Source organism: Zymoseptoria tritici, chromosome 10, assembly GCF_000219625.1.
Source record: "Zymoseptoria tritici IPO323 chromosome 10, whole genome shotgun sequence".
Classification (NCBI taxonomy): Eukaryota; Fungi; Ascomycota; class Dothideomycetes; order Mycosphaerellales; family Mycosphaerellaceae; genus Zymoseptoria; species Zymoseptoria tritici.
In genome coordinates, this window is record NC_018209.1 from 188487 (window position 1) to 205804 (window position 17318).

General features: G+C 54.4%; 5 protein-coding genes across 5 annotated transcripts; 3 read left to right on the forward strand and 2 right to left on the reverse strand.

Moving 5' to 3' along the window:
* Positions 1–5050: 5050 nt before the first annotated feature.
* On the forward strand, positions 5051–5889 carry MYCGRDRAFT_62856 (uncharacterized protein; the record flags this gene model as incomplete). Its single annotated transcript, XM_003848715.1, has 2 exons — positions 5051–5094; positions 5185–5889. A coding segment is annotated over one exon (573 nt), but the record flags the coding sequence as incomplete, so codon positions are not given.
* Positions 5890–9099: 3210 nt separating this feature from the next.
* Positions 9100–11237, forward strand: MYCGRDRAFT_76036 (uncharacterized protein; the record flags this gene model as incomplete). Its single annotated transcript, XM_003848716.1, has 3 exons — positions 9100–9235; positions 9314–9349; positions 9405–11237. The coding sequence occupies 3 exons, from the start codon at positions 9167–9169 to the stop codon at positions 11235–11237; spliced, it is 1938 nt and encodes a 645-aa protein (XP_003848764.1).
* A 105-nt stretch (positions 11238–11342) lies between these two features.
* On the reverse strand, positions 11343–12837 carry MYCGRDRAFT_105844 (uncharacterized protein; the record flags this gene model as incomplete). Its single annotated transcript, XM_003849175.1, has 4 exons — positions 11343–11973; positions 12031–12219; positions 12273–12433; positions 12497–12837. 4 exons carry the CDS (start codon positions 12788–12790, stop codon positions 11433–11435), a joined length of 1185 nt encoding a protein of 394 aa, XP_003849223.1.
* A 310-nt stretch (positions 12838–13147) lies between these two features.
* MYCGRDRAFT_110937 (uncharacterized protein) lies at positions 13148–15479 on the forward strand (the record flags this gene model as incomplete). Its single annotated transcript, XM_003848717.1, has 5 exons — positions 13148–13182; positions 13319–13362; positions 13482–13612; positions 13827–14259; positions 14746–15479. 5 exons carry the CDS (start codon positions 13148–13150, stop codon positions 15477–15479), a joined length of 1377 nt encoding a protein of 458 aa, XP_003848765.1.
* Positions 15480–16430: 951 nt separating this feature from the next.
* MYCGRDRAFT_30556 (uncharacterized protein) lies at positions 16431–17150 on the reverse strand (the record flags this gene model as incomplete). Its single annotated transcript, XM_003849174.1, has 2 exons — positions 16431–16799; positions 16881–17150. Coding segments are annotated over 2 exons (639 nt in total), but the record flags the coding sequence as incomplete, so codon positions are not given.
* Between the last annotated feature and the right edge of the window lie 168 nt (positions 17151–17318).

Below are 17318 nucleotides of genomic sequence, written 5' to 3' on the forward strand. Positions count from 1 at the left end.
GAGCGTTAGCGGGTCGGACACGTGTGGTGTCACCCACTCTATCGATCTATATAGCACATGCCGACCGGGATCATGGCGATCTCGGGAATTTCGACGAAACAGTATGGAGTCTATGGAAGGCTCGTGGGATTGATGTGGTCTCATGCAAGTGGGGACGAAGGAGTTCGAGCTATTCATGAAACGCGTGGACAGGTCGGGCGGTGAGTGCGAGACATACCTTTCGAATACAGATCTTGATGAGGCCCACGACGCGAGTGAGAAGGTGTGACGCCGTGTCACCGGTTCCACGTTCTCCGTCACACAAGCGCTCCCCAGCCCGACATGGGTGTATAACTAACTCCTCGGAGCCAGTGATCGTGAGTTATAAGCGAACATGCATGGAGTGAGATCTCTCCCGGTGAGATGGTGCGATGTTTCGATCGATCGCGGCGTAGGGCGGGCGGGTTGATGTTGTGCAACAATGGGAGGCGAGTGCGTGGTAGTGTGTGACTTCAGATCTTGGAAATTGCCGGTGTAGATGCACGTACACGTTGACCTCGTGGATGATGATGGCTGGTTTTGATTAATGGTGTGGGGGAGACGAGGTTGAAGGTCCCTTTGTCTCGAGGTCTGGATGGGCCCAGATCGATCAGGTGCTACAGCTTGAGTGGTAGTGACCGTCTCGATGTCTTCCCATGCGCTTGATTATGTGCTCGGTGTCTCGCTGATCGATGGTCGTACTGGTTGCACTACGGATTGATCGCTTCGATGACTGTCGTCGGCGGAACTGCCCCGTCGACATGGGTATGGCGTTTGAGACAGAGAGGAGGTGGAGGACGACGGCATGATGGCCCGATTTGGAGGGAGGGGATCGAAGAGGTGCCTTGTAGCGAACTCGTCTCGCCCCCACGGCGATCAGAATCAATACCGTCCTGTTACATCAGCGCTGGCCTCCGAAGGTGATGATGATGTTTTTAGAACTGCGGTCGATGTCGAAAAGAAAGTCAAACTCCACCACTTCGCCCAGCCGTTACAACGTTCTCCACAAAATCGACGAAACTTAGACGCCCCCACAGGAAAGGCTCGGCCCACAGCTGCACGACCGGCGAGCCGCTGCAGAGCACGCGATCGTTGGGAAGATCTGATCTTTCTTCAGGGAACATGCTTGTTGCTTTGCATGCTGCATGTGCTTGTGCATCATTCAACCGCGGATGTCGAGCTCGGAGTTGTTGGAAGGCGTCCGGCAGTCTTCGAGGAGGAGCAAACGGAAGGGCGATTTCTTATCATGAAATCGGCTCAGCCATTTGATGGATGTGAGAGTGATCACGCGACATTGCTCATGGACAACCGGAGAAGCTCTAGTATGTATTCGACTCAAGAACCTCGATGCCCAAAAGTCCGGCAATACAGACATCGATTCTGAATCAATCCACTCGCAATCGCTCCGATCTTCAGCAGACACATCCTCCATATATCCACCCCCGATCTGCAATAGAGAATGCTTGCATGCAAAAGTCGACCGGGAGCCCTGGCATATTCACACAAGAGAGATAGGCAGACAAGCTCCAAGAAATGCGATTGACATTTCTGAAAAAGGCGGGAAATCAGCAGCAACGTGGCTATTTCCAGTATACTTTTCTCTCTCTCTCGGTCCTCGGCATGGCATGGTGTGGATATGAGCTTTGTTTCTGGATGAATCATGATCATAAAGACATACGCGTCGATCCTGAGAGAGCGACATGTGAAGACTGTCGGTTCTTCGTTGCTTGACGTCGCGAGGATGCATGTTTCGTCCTGCTATCACGTTAGCAGCGATATAGTGATGTCCCCTTGAGGATAATATGGTCACTGACCGACGTACAGCACTCATCGTGATAGCCATATACATGACGTTCACCGGCACGTGTGATATAAGCGCCTGTTCTGGCTGACAAGGAAGGAGGGATGGTCTCGTTGGCATTCAAGTAGTCAGGCCACTTGCTCTTGTCCTGAGTCCGAGACTTGTTCTGTCGCAAAGCGAAGGAAGGCCAGCCACGAGTCACGACACCGGCACTCTCTTTCGTACAAGAGTGTAGCTCTCGTACACAGCGCAGTCGAAGAGTCAAGGCGTGCATATGTCTCCGGAGTCCGGACTGTAGGATGAAGTAAGTACCGGGTACCGACCGTGGGATACATTGGGCTTTTGCCAGCATGACTCGTTCGCACACTACCACCCCTCATCGCGGAGGAAGGCTGATTCTTATCACGACGACACGCACGCTCTTGGAGCAGGATAAATAAATGTCTTGTTGATAACGATGGTGGTAGATGACGAAACCGATGACATAGGGCGAACGAAAAGTGTCCAAGACGTTCGCAAGAAGGGATGCCCTCCCTGTCCAGCGGCTCCGCTCAGATGGCAGGGGTTCGGCATGATGCTAGCAGGGAGGGCCCTGTCGAATTCCCGACCTCTTTCGACGACACGATAGCACGAGAGAATTTTCGTGTGAAGCGGAGTTGTTGCTTGATGAGAGAGCCAGACAGAGGTGGATGAGAAATGCTGCGGAAGGAACGAGGAGGGAGTGGATCTGAGTGTGTCGGGTGATGCGATGATGATGAGTGGTAAGTCTTGCTTGCGGCCGCATTCACCGCTTTGCGGCAGCAGGCCATCGTGATCAGCAGAGATTGTCTGATGATATTGCGCAGCCAGACGTGACGTGGTGGTGCCATTGATGGATCGCTAGCAGCCACCTTGCTCTTCCGAAGTGAGAGAGTGGAGTTGGTGGAGTGGGAGCAGTCTGCTCGACACTCTGCTCTTGTCGCATACATTCCCAGACATCCTGCGAGAGTCGCAGACATGCTCAGAAATGTCTGCCAGACACCCTACACGCTTATACTTTCGCAGACTCTCGCAGAAAGGCTGAGAAAGTCGCAGTGGATCTTGCGATCGAAGCTCATCAGTACGCAGACATGCGGAGAGAGTCGCAGTAAGTCTTGCGACCCTTACTCCTACAGACGTACCGGATCCTTCGCGGACATTCGCAGATTGCATGCAGATGCCGCCGACAGTCTCCTCCAGGTCATGGGTGGACTTTCCTGGCCAAACGGAAGCACAGCGATACGCACGATCGCCAGGCCACTCGCATGCCTATCGTCATCAGCCTGTATTTCGGAGCCTGGAGCGAGATCAGCGACAATGTCCACGCAACGGCGCAACGATTGATGACATGGCAGCACCACAAACCAACTCCAGCCGATCGCCGTGATGGACGAAATGAGACACAACCACGCCCTCACCAACGTCTTTTACCATTGAACGGACAAAGGGTCAACGAGATGTAAACAACAGAAGCCAAAGAGAGAAAAAGCCGAGATGAGATGACCAACCCAGACATTCGCCACGCGTAGAGCCAGGAAGTGCTTTCCAACTGCCAGACGTTGGACCTCCAGAGCAATGATCCAGCGTCTCTGCAACGGCGAGGGTAAATTTGTTGATGTTGACTGATGAGGAGCGCAATTCTGGACAAGACGGGATACAGTCGCCATGTACCTTCCGAAATAATGCTTTTGCACATCGCCGCTGCGGTTGGAGAAGCCGGGCCAGATCTTGGTGGATGATGGGCGGCGGTCGGGGAAGAGTGGTGGGCTGCGTTGGCACGTAACGTCGGGGGAGCGATGCGCTTGTTCCGGAACGTGTATAGTAGCTTCCATGGAGGACTTTCCGATGAGATATGCTGCTTGCAACTCGAGGCTTTCTGCATACAACGGAGCATTACAATATGTGTTGTCTTGTGTGGGAGAGATTGCAATGCTTCTTCTTGCCCATGTGGTGAGCTCCGTCATCGATATAGGTTTGTTGATGTTGTGGTGAGCGTTGGAACGTTGGAACGTCGGTATTGTTGATGTAGGAATTCTCCGGCGCGCACAACTGCCGAAACCTTTGGTCCGTTGTAATGAGGAACGACTCGATCGAACAACGTCGACTGTTGCGATGGGGATGTTACTTCGTCTTTGGTGGAAGAAAGCCCTGCTGTGGAGATCTGACGAGTAAAGTCATCCGTCGATGACGAACATCGAGTTCGGCGTGTGACACCGGCTCCTACACCACAGTGCACAGCAGTACATGTCACACGATGAGCGTACAGAACGATCTCGTGCATTACTGCATATTGCACATCGCTGTGAGATGGAGAGCAGAGCAGTACAGTAGATCTCGTGCAGAAGGAAGCCAGCCAGCCATAGCCCCACAATTCTCGGATCGGATGCAGGCTGCGGGTGCACTTCCCTGTCGGACCTGGGATCTGGCTTGCCGGCCAACCCCTGCACCACAGCACCTCTTCTGTGAGTGAATCCGTGGCACTGGCTGCTGCGACCTTTTTGGGGTCCCATCCGGCTTCTCGAGGGAAGCACACACGAAATGCCTGGGAGATTTCAGCAGTTTGTGCGGCGGGCGCGGTGGTGGAAGCCGTTCGCCGAGGTCTGGTTCTGTATCCAACGGTATGATTGAGGGCGGATGAGCGATGATGATGGACAACAACAGTTGGACGCTGAGCGGCGATTCGCAGTCGTGGTGGGAGTGAAGAACGGTAGGTGAGACATAACAAACAGTCGTATCGATGAGAGCAGACACGGTCGACGACATGGAAGAGAGAGTAGAGAGAGTTTCCTCATAGTGTGGTCGTCTTTGTCCGAGAACGAAGCTACTAGTTCTACCCCTTCTTCGCTCCCGGGCCTTGCTCATCATTAGAGTTTCCCTGGCGCGCAAGTGAATCAGCCGGAGGGAAAACCTTCATGCATCGCGCTAGAGAGGATGGACCGTCAAGTGTGAAGCAAACCAAGCGTAACCTTGCGCATGGATCTCTTGGTCTCTCTCTCTGCAACGCACGGGCGAACGTGCAGCTGCAGGCATGAGATTGGCATGGTTTCCCGATCCCTCGACCGCCGCGCTAGCTTATAGTGATGAACGACGGCCGAGTCTAATTCTCTCCGCCGGCACGGGTCCACGAGACGAGACGGATACATAACTCTCAACTCCCAAGACGCTGCAAACATTTCTTCCCATCGTTCATCCTCCGTTTCAGAGTCTTCTTTCTTCTCAGCAACGTTCTGTCAGTTCAACGCATCCTGTTATACCAGGTCAGTCCCCACTCAACCGTCGACGATGTTCGTTGTTCATCGACAACGACTTCGTTCGGACTTTTTACTGACTGTGAGACACTCTTCCAGTCACTCCTTCAACTCCGACCATAGCAGCATAGCACAGCAATAGAATTGCAACAGCAACTCTACCTCCCTTCAAGACAGCCAGACGATTGAACAGCTCGAACGCACAGCGAGAACGACAAACGAATCTTCAACATGCCTCAACACAAGCGCGGTCCGTGGTCGCAGCAGGAAGACCAACTCCTCCTCCACCTCGTCTCAGTCCACGGTGCACACAACTGGGTCCGCATCTCCTCGACCATCCAGACTCGTTCGCCCAAGCAATGTCGAGAACGATTCCACCAGAACCTCAAACCCAACCTGAACCATGATCCGATCACTCCCGAGGAGGGCATTCTCATCGAGCAAATGGTGGCCGACATGGGCAAGCGATGGGCAGAGATTGCACGCCGTCTGCGAGGACGCAGTGACAATGCGGTGAAGAACTGGTGGAATGGAGGCATGAACCGACGACGACGCAACAACCAGCAACGCCGCGCCGAGTTCGAGGTCCGTCATCAACAACACCAGCCTCAGCAGGTCCAACAGCACCACTACCAACCTCAACAACACCACGCCATGCAACAACAACAACAACAACAACCTCTTCCTCAGCAATTCCACCCTCACCAACAATCCATGATGGCGCCTCAGCAGTTCTACGGCCAACAGATGTATCAGCCAACAAGCCACAGCCAACCTCAACAGCTCAGCATCCCGCACAACCTGACCGCCTTCAACGGACGTCTCTACGATACCCCTCTCCCATCTCCATCCGCCTTTTCCCAAATGTCCGCCGAGGGCGCCCCATCTCTCATCTCCGACTCCTCCTCCGTCCACTCCGCTCGCTCCCCTCACACCGGCCCCTCACCCATCGAACTCCCTCCCCTCTCCGGCGCGCGGGAAGAACACCGCCGCACATCCGGCTCCCTGCTCCGCCTCGGCGTCCCGGGAACCTTCGCCCAAGAACAAGACTTCAACATGAACGCCATGTCCATGCAGCAATACGACCATTCCATGCCGAAACCCCAGAACATGCTGCAAGAATCCTTCATGCCTCAACAGCAACAACAACAACAACAACTCCCCACTCCCGTCGCCTATCTCCCCTCTCAACCCCGCCAGCCATCTCAACTCTCGCAACAACAACAACACATGCAACAGCAACAATACGCCATGCACCAACAGCACGTCCAACAACAACAACAGCAACAACGACGACCCATGACCGGCTACCCGATGGCGCACTACCCCACCAACCAGCAACATACCTACCCTCAACAGATGCACCACCAGGTCAAGCAGCAGCAACATCACCAGCAACAACAGCAGGTGTACGTCGACCCATCGATTTCCACGCCCATCTTGTCCGAGCGTACGCTGGAAGGTGGCTCGCCTAAGGACAAGATGAGCTTGTCCAACCTGACCACATGACAACCAAAGATCGTCGTCTCGGACTTTGAGAAGGGAGACGACAAGGAGAATGCCGTTCCGACGGCTTCTTGAGAGGCGAATGGGAGAGTGTAATGTAATCACTTGATGCAGGCACGAGGAGAATGACGGTGACGATGGGATGATGAGATATTGGAGATGACCTCAACGTTGGTCGAGAGGAGAGATTTCGTATCTCGTTTGATTTTTTTCTTGATGAGCGTTTCAGCGACTAGGAAGAGAGTAGATGAGATGGCTACGAGCTAATCGCTCGAGCCCGGAGACAGACAGAATCAGTGTCCACAGCACATTCAAAAAAATTCACAACAATTACCTTCACCTTTTACGCCTCATCTTGACTCACCTCAGTTTTTTTCTCCTCGTTGCCTCTTCTTCCTTCCCTCTCGTTCCTTCCTTCCTTCTTTCCCAATTTCGTATTCCCTCATCATCAACGTTGAACATGTCTCACTCTGTTCACAACAGACCACGTCACGCCCCACTGCCGTTGATCGCACTGGCAGTCAACGTTCGCCTCCTTGGTCCATAGCAACAATCACAACATTCAACTCACCTCTCACTCACCTGAGATCAACAGGGCTCAATACTTCCGTTGCAGACATGTCTCACTCCCTCCATTCAAGGCCAACAACCAGCAACCAGCAACCCGAACGACTACGAGCGAGGCGCGGAATGAAATTCCTCCAATCAACGAGAGTCGGGGGACCACTCTTGACCGTTTGCGTCGACCACGGGAGCAAGACGGACTCCCCTGCAGAAGTCCGCTGGCATTCCATGGAAGTTTGGGAGGGACAAATGACGGGCACTTTCGGATCGTCGTCGCCGTCAGAGGCGGAGGGGAGCCAATGCTGAGGGGTGTCCGGGGAGAAGGCGTGGGTGTTCCTGGACGATGGCGGACCACTCTGGCCGAGGGAGACGTGCGGCGTTTGCGGCTGCTATCCACGCCTACAGCTGCCTCCGGGGGAATTCGACAGATAGATTGCGAAACGAGGGAGCGCCCATAATGAGGTTCTCGTTTGTGATCTTGAAGCCTGAAGAACTCCAGCAGCATGAACGTCTCGCGAGGCCAAAATGACGATGACGAGCGTCCAACCTCGATCGTCAGCGCCCTGCAGAAGTCCAGTCCAGTCTTCACTCCGGCCGTTTGCAAATCGCCAAAGTCAAAGACCTGACAGTCCACGCCCTACGCGCTTCGCGCACGCGTGCGACGTACGTACCAGGAAAGCGGATGGGACGGTTCAACGTCTGGCTTGGTAGCGCGCCACATGAAGTGCAGCGCGGAACAAAAGATTCTGGACCCGGTCCCTGGAATCAGAATTGTCAGATCAATGTCGTCACACTTTGGAGAGTTGTGATCTGCAGTGGATATGTCCGTATTGTGAGCTGCGTATTGTATATCCCAGACAATATACCATTGTCGACACAGGGTTGTGCTCAGGGGTATCTTTGTGCGACGAGCATGTCACATTGGGCATGCGCATCTTTTCTTTCACGAGCGAGTGCCGCCATGACACGCCTTCGCTCGGCAAAGGCTGCGGACGCCATTGCTCTAGTCACGGCACGCACGGCCGTTGAGATGAGGAGCGCTGGCGCTCGTGCTTTCCCCTTCAGGTTAAAGCAAGTCCCGCGTGTCAGTGGAAGAATGCCGTCGCGGAGGTCTTGATGATGGCCGGACATGTTGATGCGTACTGGTGAGGCTGAAACCTGCATGCATCACGACGGATGGATGTACTTTGATGTCCGATCCGGATGCTGTGCATGTTTCGCAGGAAGCGTGTCCATTGAGCCGTGTGAGGATGATCGAGGACCTTGGAGGACTGCCGGGAAATTGAGGATGGAGACTTTGGACGCGTTTCGTGATTCGTGAGTGGAGTTCTGGCTTTTGGCTTTGACTGATGGCACGCCTTGCAGACGCGGCCTGACGTGGAGGATTTCCTGGCGGTTGAAGACGTGCAGGACAAGGCGTGCAACGGCGAAATAACGGCTATACAAGAAAGAGGGTTGTGAAGGTGAAGACGAGGTTGGTCGGTGTTGTTTCCTTGTACGTGAGACTGTGAGATCTGTCTCTTGCTCCTGACATCACGTGAGAGCGTGACATGGTCGAACATCCCTGTCGAACGTCCCTGTTCAGCATATCTTTCCTCGGTCCTTTTCCGATGGTATCAACTTGCGAGCGTAGTATAGACAGAACTCCTGCAACAATAGTACGGAGGAACGATTCTCCTTCCAAGATGACCTTTTCCTGCCCCGGAGTGTTGTCTTGTTCTCTTCCTTACACGAACTGATGGTCATGAATCTCGGATGTCCTTCCTCGACCAATCACAATCTCCGGCTTGGCCAGAAGTGAGAAGCCGGAAGTGGACGACACTTCTCTGAACCACCATCGTCTTGCATCTTCATACCCGATTTTGCTATCATCATTGTTATTAAATACGTCTAACGACCAGCATTGGGATTACGCAATGCGCAATGCCGTCGCGTCTTCTTAGCATCCTCCACCCCGGCGTCTGTCTGCCTTGCCGCAGCTTGAGACCCTAGGCGGCGTCCTTCTCCGGCCATGGCGGCTTCATCCATATACGCTCCGGATCCATCGGTCATTCAAGATACGCGGTTTGTTGCACTTCTGGTATGTAGAGAACGATCTAATCGGTACGAAGGACCTATAGTTATACACGAAGCTAATTGAACTGCGTCTGTTGTGTAGTCACAGCGAGATGTCAGCATACAGATACCGGTGAATGTAAGCTGAGACATCAAGACTCCAGCGACTTCAACATGATACTGATAGCGTACAGTTTGTAACACAACCTGGAGTAGTCCTTGCCGCCGCGTGCTTTGGCAATGGTACATATGAAGATGCCGCCGCGGCCAGGTGCGTCTCGAATCTGCTCGCCAGCGGATTTCGTCGAATAGCAGCGGATGTATATTGGGACGCAAGTCGAAGCGTCTGGCAATTGTGTCCCGTCGAGCTTGGTGCAGCTCTTGGCACTCTGACGAGCTCAACCAGTGTCGCCTCGAATGCAGAGCCGACCGAGCGTTCAGCCTCAAGCGCAGAGCCCACTTCGAATAATGCTTCGCCCGCGAATGAGAAGCGACAAGACAACGATCAGCTCTCCCCCGAGACACTCTCCTCCTCAATCATGACCTCGAGCATAGCGAGCGCATCTAGAACAATTTCCGTCGGCGCCGATGCCACCGCCACGGCCGTGACAGGGACTTCGACCTCACCAGGAGAGCAAGCAGTGTTCCAAATAGGTCCATACTATTGCTCACCCACGACAGACTTCGACATGCTCATGGAGATTTTCCATGGCTTCTTCGACGCAACCGAGACCAACTTGAATGCCACCACCCTTGTGCTCTCATTGCATGTCCACGCAGCGGCGCCCGCCAGCGCACCATTGGGAAGTGCACGACAGCCTGCAGATGATCGGCTTCCGGACTCGGACTCCTTACTCAGCGCACGTATTGCGGCCAACAACTCTCAATACCTGTACACTCCAACAGATCTTCGTAACCAGAGACAGAACCTCAACAGCAGTCAGAGCTGGTTCACAGTACCCATCACCCAGGAGCCCGACTCTTCATACTTTCAAGTCGAACAATCCGGAGGTACAACCTCAACTCCCGACGGCTGGCCCAGCGAGAGTTACATTGAGATATCCATATATCGTCGACTGATGGTACAATTCGGCAACATCGACCCGCAAATGTCCTCTTACAACTTCGACGGAGATGCCGCAACCATCTTCCCATCCGACTACCTCGCCGCCACCCCTCCCATCTCCGCCTCCGACACCGGCGCCCTAACCACCGGCTGCTTCTTCGACCCTTCCATCACCACCATCTCCACCTTGAACTCCTCCTGGGCCCAGAATACAATCGGCAACGACTCCTCGCCATTCTTCCCCTCCCTCCTCGCCCTTGCCTCCAACCTCACCTCCTGCGGCCTCTCTCCAATCCTAAACACAACCTTGAACTCCTCAACCGCCGACCGAGACCCCTCCACCTACCAAACCTTCGCCACCTCCGCTGGAATCTGGTCCTGGGCTCCATCCCAACCCATCAACGCCTCCTCCTCCATGGCAACAGCCAACCAGCGCTGCGCCATCCTGAACGCCACATCAGGCAGATGGTCCGCTTCCGACTGCGACTCATCCCGCCACGCCGCCTGCCGTGTCGGTCGAGAGCCGTACGTCTGGCGCATTTCCCAGGACGGCGCGCCATACGACCGGGTCGAGCAAGCGTGCGACGAGGATGATCTGGACTTTGACGTTCCGCGCACGGCGCTCGAGAATGCTCACCTCCTCTCCGTATGGCGGAATTATCTCGCCGACCACGACGACGACGGCGAGGATGCAGATAGAGATCTGCTCTACCTGGACTACAACCAACTCGATGTGGCGGGTTGCTGGGTGCAAGGCAGCAATAGTACGTGTCCGTACCTTTCGCCTGATGACAATGAGCAGAGGAGACGGATTGTGGTTCCTGTTGTGGCGGCTGTGATTGTGTTGGGACTGGGCGTGTTGACGACGTTGGTGAAGTGTGCGGGGAATCGAAGGACGGCGAGACGGAGGAGGAGGAGAGGGAGGGATGGAGTTGGGGATTATGAGGGGGTGCCGAGTTGATGAGTGGGAGGATGTGTAGATAGGATGAAGGTTTGGATGGTAATGGCTTGTATGATACCAGACACATGGACGGAAATCTTGATCAGACATTACACTTGATTCTCGCCGTCTGTCTGTCCGTCTGTCTGTCGGTCTTGACTGTCTAAAAGCTTGTCATATTATACATCTCTCATCTCATCTCATCTCATGAGGTCATCATGCCGAAAAGCCCTTCGACTGCTTGATCGGGTCCGCATGCCCAATCGCCTTGGGATTCCTCACCCACGCCATAGGAGCAACAGCACCAAGCAGACCCGTCGCCTGGCCCGTCTCATGCGGATCCTCCCCAATAAAGTTATTCGGGAACCCCGGCTCAAAGCTGGTAACGCTCTCCAACTCCTCAATCTGGGCGTCCGTCAATTGGATCTCCAACGACTTGATGTTGTCAAGCAAATGCTCGACCTTGCGTCCTCCCACGAGAGGGAACACGTTCGGCGTCTTGCTCATGACATACGCCAACGCGACGGCGGTGATGGATTCCACGCCAACTTCCTTGGCCACCTTCTCCAACGCGGCGGAAACGCGCTCTTGCTGCTCGGATTGTCCGTCGCCCATGATTTTGCGGACGCCTTCGCCGTTCTTCTTGCGCTCTTCCATTTGCGCTTTGGTTTGGAATTTGCCGCCGCCGATGGCGTCCCAGGGTGCGAGGGCCATGCCCCAGTGGCGGGCCATGGGGATGATGTCACGCTCGAAGTCGCTGTTGAGGTCAGTCAGTTTGTTCTCCGATCGAAGTGATGATGACGATCGGACTCACCGAAGCATGACGTTCCATCGTCCCTGGTAGATGCTGAACTGCGTCTTGCCGTGGACCTTGGCGTATGCATTGGCCGCGCTCACGACCCAAGCTGGAGTGTCCGAAATTCCCAAGTATAAAACCTTTCCGCTCTTGACCACAGCGTCGAGGGAGTCCATCATCTCCTCGATAGAGGTCGTCCAGTCCCACCTAAAGATGAACAGTCAGCGACGCCCAGACAAATATGACCTTCAAGAACTTGCCAATGCACGTAAAGTACGTCAATGTAGTCGGTCCTGAGCTTCTTGAGCGAGTCGCGGAGGGACATGTGCAAAGACTTCCTGGAATTGCCGCAGAAGTTGACGGTGCGACCTTTGCCATCCTTCTCGACGCGATAAGCGGTGGAGAACTTGGTAGCGATGACCTGCGTAGGATAGTGGTGTCAGCCGTGGCATTGATAGCATGGAGATATCTAATTCGAGTATACCATAAAGTCACGGTTCTTCTTCTGCTCCATCCACTCGCCAATCCACTCTTCGGACTGCTCGTTCTGGTAGTTGTTGGCGGTATCGATGAAGTTGCCTCCAGCATCCTCAAAGGCGTCCAAGAGCTTGAACGAGTCCTCCTTGCTCATGGAGCCCATGAAGTCGTTCCAGGCGTCGCCGATGGACATGGCGCCCAGCTGGAGGGGAGAGACGCGGACGCCGGCCGTGGAGGAGAGCACACGGTAGCGACCCAAGGCGGTCTTGGGCGCTGGTGCTGGTTCGAAGAGGTGGGCCATTGTTGGGGATTGTGTGTGATGTGTATTGGTATGGGTGAAGCTGAAGTTCAATTCGGAGGAATGATGGAAGGACAGAACGAGCAGTATGTGTACTTCCCTTGTTATATGTATTTCGCTGGCTAGACGCTTACAATGCTGTTTCGTCGTCATGCCACCCAAAGTCCGGAGCTTCCATCAATGTCGGGACACTTTTACGCGGGGCTGATGTCACTCCGTCCAGGGACCGCCGGCGTTTAGCATGGCCCCTCTATCTCCGCTCAATCCCTGCATAAATACACAATAATTGTGCATATCAAGGCAACGCATAAATCCCCCTGTCATCCGCATAACTTGCTTCTTGAAACTGGATCCATCTCCATGGTCGTGTTCTGGCGACGATATGCTCCTCCGCGGTATGGCAAGGAGAGAAACAGACAAGATTCAATGCTCAAGTGGCCACGTCGGGATGCTGGGGCACCTTCCACGAGGCATACTTATGGCAAGGCGACGGCTGTCACCGCGTACGCCGCGCTTATGCCGGTCATGCAGGCTTCACCTTCAGGCTTCACCCACGGGCATCTTCGGCGTCCGAGGTCAGCCAATTCCCGTGGCGATGTGGAGTATCATGATTCCGTTGTTTCCTCGACTCCTTATGCTAACGCACACAGAACGTTGATCGAGTGCAGGTGACCGTGAAGCACTTCCGGTCCAGGCGGCCAATGGACCTTGTGGAACGATCTGAAGGTCTTTTATGAACGGCATGAGCGACCTTCTCCTGCAAGATCTGCATATCGAGACGTCGAATCCTACCAGAAGGATTCGTGGCTGTGCGAGGAAACAAAGGTACCTCTTGCGGCCGATGGACAGGCAGTAGACTTTTGGTCCCTCCCAAGACCACTTTCAAGTGCCCAAATCGAAGCCTTCACACTCTCATCCTGCCTCTTCCCGTCGTAGAGGACATCAAGAATCATGAGTAACACGACCTCCCGCGTCCAAAACCAGCTGTCCCAAATCCTCCCACAGCCTCACGGTCCGGACAACGCTCGACCTTTCTCAGACCACGAAGATCGAGAACAATTCATCCGTCAGTCAAGCCCTACCGCATCGAAGACATCGCCTTCTGACTTCAGCAGATGCCCTCCTCAGCCTCCTACGACAATGCAACCTCCTCAACTTTGACGCCCTCGACGTCAAATTTCTTTACTCTCGAAGAACCGATGACCGTCTCGTCGCCACGTTGATAGTCGTCGATAGCGTTCAGGATAAGATCCAGGCCAAGGTCGAGCCGAGTGAAGATGGCAAAGATCAGGCCGAGGCCTTCTTGGCTTTCAGGCGGTATGTCGAGGTGAGACTTTATGAGTTACTGCAGAGCGTTCCTGAGGCTGGTGGTGGGGGAAAAGTGCAGAGTGCGGCAACGGGCAATGGTGCGAATGTTCCGATCGAGAGTCCGCCTTCGTATGATGCGGCGAAGGATGGGACTGGTGGTGGTGGTGAGAAGAAGTCATGATTGTTGTATGATAAAGATGAATAGCTCGACTTTGTTCATTCTGGCGCTGCCTCATAGCCGGCCTTCAATGTTCCGTCAGCTTTTCGTTTTGACGCAGCTACGTCTGAGTAAAAGACAGGTCCTCGGGTAATGACAGACACGTTCCAATTTGTTGGCTTGGTGACCTCGCAATGACTCTCCACGCCCTACCGACTACATCTGTCGCCAGGATTGAACGAAGCCCGCTCCACAAAGATCCCGGAATGCCCCAGCAAACGTCTTTTCACAACAATATTCACTCCTGTGCAAAATCATTTCACCTGTCAGATCAGGAAGCAAGACGCCGAGTGCGTCGTAGAACTAATCAGCGACTGACTTCGAACTGTGAGATCCAACCATCACTCAAGACACAAAATGGCGACAACGAATCCAAGTAAATCATCACATCGACCACCACATCTAGAACAACTTATAACAACAAAATCCACAGCCAAAACAGTCCCCACCTCACCCGCCAACCGCCCCGACAGCTCCCTTCCCCTCGTCGGAACCTTCACAACCCTCACCGGCATCCAAGAGTCCCACATCCCCTCCCTCTGGCACCACCTCCGCCTCCAAGAAGACCTTACCCTCATGCAATACCTCCCCTGGCCCATCCCCACCTCTCCCTCCTCACTCTCGACTCTCCTCACCCACCTCATCACAGACCGACACTTCGTCCTCTACGCCATCCTCGCCGATCCATCCCACGTCAGTCTCCGCCCTGCCTCCCCCTCTCCCTGGCCCCACCCCTCATGCGTAGGCATAATCGCCTACCTAGACATCAACACCACCCACCGCACCCTCGAAGTCGGCGCCGTGATCTTCGCTCCAGTCCTGCAACGCAGCATCGCGGCCACAGAAGCGCACTATCTCCTCCTCCGCAACGCCTTCTCGGCCGAGCTCGGATATCGCAGGGTGGCGTATAAATGCGCGACGGAGAATGTGGCCAGTCGTAGAGCCGCGGAACGGTTGGGGTATGTGTATGAGGGAAGGTTTCGGAATCATATGATTATGCGGGGGGTTTCGAGGGATTCGGAGTGGTTGAGTGTGGTGGAGGAGGAGTGGGAGGGGGTGAGGGGGGCGTTGGAGGAGTGGTTGAGGGAAGGGAATTTTGATGAGGGTGGGAGGCAGGTTAGGAAGTTGGAGGAGATTAGGAGGGAGAGGCTGGGGCGGGAGGGATGATGCGTGGAAGAGTGCTCTGGTGTTGCTAAGATGTGAGGGTTATCATTGCTGATCCGCGCTGCAGTAGGCTGCATGCTCAAGTGGCATTAGCGAGATAGAAAGCGAGCAGCACGAATGGGAGCAGTGTTTTAAGTGGATTTCGTTGTCGGAATACTGGCCTCCTTCGAGCTATGCAGTACTGATGCCGAGCCTCTTCGGCGCTCCGAATCGTCGTTTGGGATTGCTGTATCGACCGCATCGAATGAAGATCTCAGTCCGAAGACGGCGGCCAGTGCGAGTCCACTCGCGTGTCCCGACTTCAACTTTGGGCTTTGCCCGAGGATATCTCTCCTCCTGTGATCTCCCGTTCCACCTCGAACCCAATGCGCCATCACTGGAAATTCTCTTGACCCAGCAATCTCGCTCGCACAGCATTACGCAGCTGCATTACAGTAGCAGGCGACAGTGGCGGAGCAATCCCCTGTCTGGCCAAATCCTGATAGTTGGCCACCACGAAGCGCATGATGTCGATGGGCTTGAGATGCCTCATAATGTGCAGCATGATCTCCGGTGGCATCCGCAGCAAGGGAAAGAGAGCCGGTATTTGCGTCTGAGTGGTGATGTAGACTACTCTGGGGCGAGACAGTGCCGGTGCCATGCCGTATGAGTGCAGCAGCGGGTAGTTCGCGAAAGCGAAGTTGATGAAGCCATCGGCTGGGAGGAGGTCCACGATATCGAGGATAAGCTCAGAGGGCAGCGAGTAGAAGGGATGCCGCGGTCGCCGTGCTGTTGGTGTGGCTGTGGTTGGTCGACCGTCAGAGCTTCCACTTTCAGTCGGATCGGAATTCTGGTTGGACTCTTGTTCTGATGCAGCATTGCTATGCGTAGGGCCTGCATTGGCGTGTTGCGTTGAATCATCGGTATTCGCCATGACTGCCTTCAGTCTCGACGTTGCTTTCCGGATGACACAGGCTGCAGTCGACGCCAGATGATGGCTGAGAGATACCAAGCACCAACCGCAAGCACGACGATGTAGGCGGCAGTCGGAAGCAAGGAGGCAGGGAAGATGTTGGCCAGATATGGGTCAAGAATGATGTCGACGCTGACTTTGGGCGGATGTTGCATCAATGTGTTGTTGGAAGAGAAGAAGTCTGCGGCAGCTCGCACGTGAAGGAACAAGAGACTGCTGTTGGGATTGCTAGAATCTGAAGGTGCGACTGATCCCTTGCGTGGATCTGCCTGTATTTGCTCTTCAGCAAACTCTGCCAGACTTTGGATCAATCTTGGGGTTTCGAAGACGTGCGTGATGTTGTAGACGTCGAGCCAGAATTCGGTGGGTTGCTATCAAGGTCAGTCGTTTGAGGAGAGATGTACAGCGAATGGCTGCCTGAGAGGACAACAGGAGACCACGAAGGAACATACAACAGCAGCCCAGCAAACGCGCACTTCGTATCTTTGTCCTTCAATCAGGTCCTGCAGTAGGTACCACGATTCACGACCTTGAGGTGCGTCCTCGGAGGGAAATGCGACGGACAATGGCCTCTGCAGGGAGGATGATGAAGACGAAAGAGTGTCAAGCTTCAGGTCAGCCAGACGAGGACCAGCATTGGGGAGAATGATGGCAGCGGGCGCGACGAAGATGGTCTTTTCCGTGTTTCCCAGAGCTCCCGTCAAGAGCAGCGCAAGCAGTGCAGTCGTCCAGCAGGCAGGAGACCTCATCGTCGTGGTGCTGAAGAGCAACGGCGGGACGAACGGAGCATTGATCAGCCGTCACTCATATTCAGGGCGGAAGTCATGAGATCACTCTCGTCCAAATGAATCTCACTTGTTCAGCTCCTGATATTTTACTGTTTACAACCT